Here is a 5,861-nt window from a genome sequence, read left to right as displayed (position 1 = left end):
GCCGACTAAACCTGCGACGACTACGAGATCGAAAAGCTTTTCAGTTGGACTCACTTTTGGACCGTGTTTGTTGCTTTTTTTTTGGTTGTCACTGGTCGTCACACGCCGCGAGCATTTATTCCGTGTTCTCCGCTCGGTCAAAAGTGTATTCCTACGGAGCCGCTCTCCGGCGCTCCGGTTTTCCGGATTTCATCAATTGCGCTGCAGCACACTGCACTTGCTTATCACACTCTATTTGTCTTGGCAATCGTATTTTTAGAGATACGACTATAGCCTTTGCCATATCGACTTGGTTGATTGCCAGCCAGATTGATCGGAAATGCTAATTGAAAATGGATGGGGCTACCCATTAGCTGAGGGAGTTTCGAAAGTTGATTCTTTGATTGGCAGATGTCGGAGATTTCCTAGTCCTAAAAGAATTCTCAAAGAAATTCTGCCACATATTACTTTTACAATTTAAATGTATGGAAACTTGTGAAACAAGAAGAACCCGATGCTATAAAGTCCAGATTATTTGCAGTATTTAAAACATCTGAAGGGGGTGTAGTATTCTATTTTGATTTCTTTAAATTAACATATAAATTCTAAAATGCTCCCTTAATATTTATATTTTTTGTACATCAACATTGTTTGTAAACTATTTAAAAGATTTTCCCAAACACAAATTATTTTATTCCTCTTTAAGTGCCTAACCATTGCTCTGTGTAATTTAGTTCATTTCTATCATTATTATACTCATTTTTGAGAAAAAAAATTCCTTGTTAAGCCAATGGAATTTACTTATAATTCCAGTTACTATAATAAAACCCTATGGTTTCTCTTATCTGTCTTGCATTAAAGAGTGATTGCATTATTAAACAGAAAGTTTGTGAAAAGTTTTGTGCAGTGGACACGACAAGTTCAAGTTGTTGAGTCGGCAGATTGCATGTTTTGTATTTCAGCCATGTTTATGAGGGTGCAACCCCCAGCAGCCCAGCAGCCGAGCAAACCCATGAGTCGGGTTCAATTGCCGCACCACCGCGCCGCCATCGGTGGAGATGCCGTTGTGGGCCCACTAAAAGTGGCAACTGCTGCTCATCAAGTTCATTCCACTTGGCATTAAGTGCGCCCAAACAAACATCCCAAGAATGCTGCAACAGACACTGACAGTGAGATCTGTTTATAGACCCGGTCGGCATTTAATTGCTGGGAAAAAGTGGAAGCCACAGAGGGGAATGTTGCGCCTCAGTTGATTACATAAAGAAATGCTTTGCGATTTGCAGGAGTTCAAGCCGCCTTCTGATTAATCAGGCAAAAAGCAACTCATTAAATTGGCATTAGCCAAGGCAATTTGGCCAAAACCTGGATAGCCACACAGTTGACCTTCAAGTAAGTGCAGGTGCATAAAGTGGGACGCGTCTGAAGGTCCTTAATTAAAGCTAAACATGGAAAAGCGTGCTCGACACAACAGCAACAATAGATCCATATCCGGATCCAAAGGGAAACCTACAATACGAACTGCGTCCTTATTGACTCGGAGTTGATTGACAGGTTATAGACGACGATTGGGGGCGGAGCTGGCCGGGATCCTTGGCAACATTCACCCGGTAACATGCCATTAATCAAACGCACACACGTGAGGAGCGGCTCCACCTGTCTGGAGTGACTTATTTATGGGGACATTTATCGATTTGCCTGCCGAATTGTTCAATTATTTGGGTTACACCTGGTCCCGTCGAGCACCGAAACGCCACTGCTCGTCGGGCTATGCCTCTTTTCTTTAAGTCCCCATCAATTAATTATCCCTTTCTGGGCAACACACTTCCGTATCCGGTTCGAAATCCGATATTTCCGGCTGGACAACGCACTGCAAAGGACACCGAATGCGACACTGACAACTGGTTTGGTGGCTTTTTTTGGGCTCGGTCACCGCCGCCTCCTTTTTAATTCCATTTAGACCAAGGGTCCTGGCAGACTGATGGCTCTGTTTATGTTTATCCCTGCGACTGCACTGCCGTTGTTGTAATTTGTTGCTATTGTTGCCGGCATCGGCAGCGGTAACCCGTCCATCTGCTCGTTGGTGAGTCATGCGCACTGCGGCCAAAGGATAATGCAAGGCTATCCTAATGGCTCCGTATGCAGCTCTAGTAGCTATTTAATGACCTGCTTTGGGAGGGAAGCGCACTTTTGGTAATCACTGTTTAGGTGCTTTGAAGGGCCACTGGAGAGTCTTGCGCAGACGAAAATAGGATATGGCGGGCTAATTTGAATGTCAACACAATCTATTTGTGTGCGTAACATTGTCGAACAGTATTATCTTAACACCATTATGTAAAACTATTACATTATGCAAATGTGCAAGCCATTTTATTTATATTTTCTTTCGTATCATATTTTATGATTTAGCAAATACATACTCTAATAATGTAACGGATTTATTTACTAGTTGTTTTGTTATTTGTATTTAGTTTCCCGATCTTGCTAGCGTTGCCACCTGATTGCCCACTTGTTTAAATGCTACTCGTTGGATTTAGAAGCGAGTGGCAACAGCTGATCGAGTTAGATAATAGTTTAGTGCTCCCCAAAATCATGGCTCTCAGATTTGTGGCCCAATCATGCAGATCCTTGCTGCAACGTGGCGATCGTCCCTTGTCCTGGACTCGCACACTCTCCCATTATCCCGTCAACGATGCCATGTTCGGCTTAGATGAGGATAAGCAAAAGTTGCGAGAAGTGGCTTTCAACTTCTTCCAGAAGGAACTGGCTCCTTTGGCCAAGGAAATTGATAAGCTGGATAGCTTCAAGTATGATATACTGGATAATAGAGCCGAAGCCAAAACCTTACTTTACATGTTATTTATTTGACAGGGACATGCGTCCTTTCTGGAAAAAACTAGGTGATCTTGGTTTCCTGGGCATCACAGCTGAGCCAGACTTTGGTGGCACTGGGGGAAGCTACCTCGATCACTGCATTATCATGGAGGAGTTCTCACGGTAAGATATATACCTTATATTGAATATTGAATTATGATCTAAAATAGTCTCTAAAATCCAAATTTTTTAGTGCTGCTGGAGGCGTGGCCCTTTCGTATGGAGCCCACTCCAATCTGTGCATCAACCAGTTGACCAAAAATGGCACTCTCGAGCAGAAAGAGAAGTACCTTCCAAAGTTGTGCAGTGGCGAGCACATTGGAGGTCTGGCCATGTCTGAACCAGGAGCGGGATCCGATGTGGTGTCCATGAAGCTGCGTGCCGAGCGTAAAGGAGACTATTATGTCCTAAATGGATCCAAATTCTGGATTACGAATGGCTCGGATGCGGATACACTGGTGGTCTATGCCAAGACAGGAGGCAGTGGAGTTCCGGACAAGCATGGAATCACTGCGTTTATAGTGGAAACTGCATGGGAAGGATTCAGCGTGGCCCAAAAGCTAGACAAGCTGGGCATGCGAGGAAGCAGTACCTGTGAACTGGTTTTCCAGGATCTAAAGGTGCCTGCTAAGAATATCCTGGGCCAGGAGAACAAGGGCGTCTATGTGCTGATGTCGGGATTGGACTTTGAACGGCTGGTGCTAGCTGCCGGACCCGTTGGTTTGATGCAAGCCGCTTGCGACGTGGCCTTTGATTATGCCCACCAGCGGAAGCAGATGAACCAGTTGATTGGTGAGTTCCAGCTGCTCCAGGGAAAGATGGCGGATATGTACACCACACTGAGTGCCTGCAGGAGCTATCTGTACACGGTGGCTAGATCCTGCGATGCGGGCAATCGCAGTCCCAAGGATTGCGCTGGAGTAATTCTCTATGCCGCCGAGAAGGCCACACAAGTGGCTCTGGATGCCATCCAGATTCTCGGTGGTAACGGCTACATAAATGAAAATCCAACAGGTCGCATTCTGCGCGATGCCAAACTGTACGAAATTGGAGCCGGAACCTCTGAGATCCGACGCTGGCTTATTGGCCGCCAGCTTAACCAGGAGTATAAGTGAAAAGATGACCAACACTCTTTCTAATCCGAACCAGAAACGCATTTACGGTAAGACAACTGTGGCAATTATGTGGATTAACTCTACTACCTGACAGACTAAAAGTTGCATTTATTTTTTTAATAAGATTTGTAAAATATGTATGTTTTATCAATGTCTATATGTGCCTTAATAAAAAGAAATATAATATATTTTATCTAATTTCTGCATTTAAAACACGTTCACCACCTTGTTAAAATATTGTTTTTTTTTATTAATTTACAAAAAATACACAATTTAAATATGCATCTGCATACACGACTCGCATACGTACGTATATACAAAAAGAAATAAAAAGTATTGATTACATTGAATAGACTTCACAATCGTAGAACATAGATTGACTGTTCCTCGTTGGGGTTGAAGACAAAGAGCTTTCTTACGTTTAAAAAAATATTTCATGTTTAGTGCACAGTAATAAATTGCATCGAAATAACAACAAAGTGAAGAACCAAATTTGTAAGGGTTACGCTTATTATGGGTTAATTGTAATTTTGTTGAATTTAAATCGTTTCGCTCTCGCAACTTGTATCGATAAATATTGGCAATTAGATGGCAAATAAACACGTAGAACACAGATTTACGAAAACATAGAAAGTCGAATAGCGATATTAGGTTGTTAATATTAGGCTGATTATATGGTATGGGTAGAGGCATATAGACGTAGTTTCGCTAGTGGCTAATTACAATTAATATTAAATTATTTCTATTAGTATGTGTACGGGTGTGTAAATGTTAAAAGCACTTTTGGCAAACATCGACATGCTCTCCACCAAGCTAGAACATTTACTTAAGCAACTAGAATCGCTTCAACTGGAGCGGGGCTTAATCCAATCGAAAACTATGCTTTTCCGTCTTGGTCTCCGAGCGGGATTCCGTTGTCGTGGTGAAGGACTTGCGCTCCATCACACGCTGGGTCATCGAGGTGAGTCGCTCCGATCCCTGGTCCACAATGCTGATCTTGCCACCATCGGTGTTGAGGGTCATTTGCGAGAAGCTCGACTCCAGGGGCTTGACTTCACTGCTGCTGCTGGTGGTATTGTTCGCTGACTTGTCAAAGTTTCGCGTCTCATATCTAAAAAAAAAAAAAAAATTAGCTAAGGAACTACGCAAGGTTAAAAATGTAAACCCACCTGGACGTGTAACCCTCGTAGTTCTGACCGGGATATCCATTTCCACCCGTCAGCTGGACCACGCCGCCCTGGCCAAAGGTCTTGTCATGCAGATCCTGCACACACGCCTCCAGATTCCGGTTGACAGTGGGCTTCTTTGGCACCGCCGGAGGGGATGAGTTTAGCGTTTTAATGCTGGACGACTCAAAGCTGTGCTGGTAGTTGCTGTTAGTGGGTGTGCTGGGATGCGACCCCCGGCCGCCTGACGAGTTGGTGGGTGCGGAGGTTAGGCCATTGCTGCCGCCCGGACTGCCCGGATAGGGCCTGGGCACGGCATTGGCTGTTAGCTTGGGATTAGGGCGGAAACTGTGACCCGCCGTGGCGGTTTGCATGTTAGAAATGGTCGTAGAGAGCGGTGGCGGCGGTGGTGGGAACTCTCCGCTCGGCTCGTCCATCGGCGGATAGTTGGAGGGCGGTGGAGACACCGCTCCCGGGTGATGGAAGTGCTGCGTCTGCGGACTGGCGTAGTTGTAGTGATGCTTCTGCGACGCCAGGCTCGGCGATGTGGGCATCTCGCTGGAACCGTAGTAACCGCTGCGACCCAAAGTCTGTTAGCGTTACGGGGTTAGGAGAGAGAAAAGAGATACTGCTGGTTAGACTGGTTACGTGTTAGATTGGCTAGGACCCACACCAAACCAAGTTAGAATTAGACTACTTGAAAACAAAATGGTGCCTAAATTTTGTCATC

At 44.8% G+C, this 5,861-nt stretch overlaps 2 protein-coding genes across 6 annotated transcripts in view; one reads left to right on the top strand and one right to left on the bottom strand.

Moving 5' to 3' along the window:
- The first annotated feature begins 2,514 nt into the window (after positions 1-2,514).
- Positions 2,515-4,163, top strand: LOC108088972 (isovaleryl-CoA dehydrogenase, mitochondrial). The gene is made up of 3 exons (XM_017187004.2): positions 2,515-2,783; positions 2,848-2,973; positions 3,044-4,163. The coding sequence occupies exons 1-3, from the start codon at positions 2,569-2,571 to the stop codon at positions 3,963-3,965; spliced, it is 1,263 nt and encodes a 420-aa protein (XP_017042493.1). The 5' UTR covers positions 2,515-2,568; the 3' UTR covers positions 3,966-4,163.
- Positions 4,164-4,187: 24 nt separating this feature from the next.
- Positions 4,188-5,861, bottom strand: part of LOC108088970 (talin-2) — a 30,116-nt gene continuing 28,442 nt past the window's right edge. For all 5 annotated transcript variants that reach the window (XM_017186998.2, XM_017187001.2, XM_017186999.2 and 2 more), the window contains 2 exons: positions 5,135-5,721; positions 4,188-5,076 (listed from right to left, as the gene is read on the bottom strand). In XM_017186998.2, the coding sequence (XP_017042487.1) occupies positions 4,827-5,076; positions 5,135-5,721 (837 nt within the window). In that variant the 3' untranslated portion in view covers positions 4,188-4,826. The remainder of the gene's footprint in view (positions 5,077-5,134; positions 5,722-5,861) is intronic.

The sequence above is a fragment of the Drosophila ficusphila genome, unplaced genomic scaffold (genome assembly GCF_018152265.1).
Source record: "Drosophila ficusphila isolate 14025-0441.05 unplaced genomic scaffold, ASM1815226v1 contig_106, whole genome shotgun sequence".
Classification (NCBI taxonomy): Eukaryota; Metazoa; Arthropoda; class Insecta; order Diptera; family Drosophilidae; genus Drosophila; species Drosophila ficusphila.
Note: the sequence above shows the minus strand (reverse complement) of the source record. Positions and strands in the feature narration are given on the sequence as shown.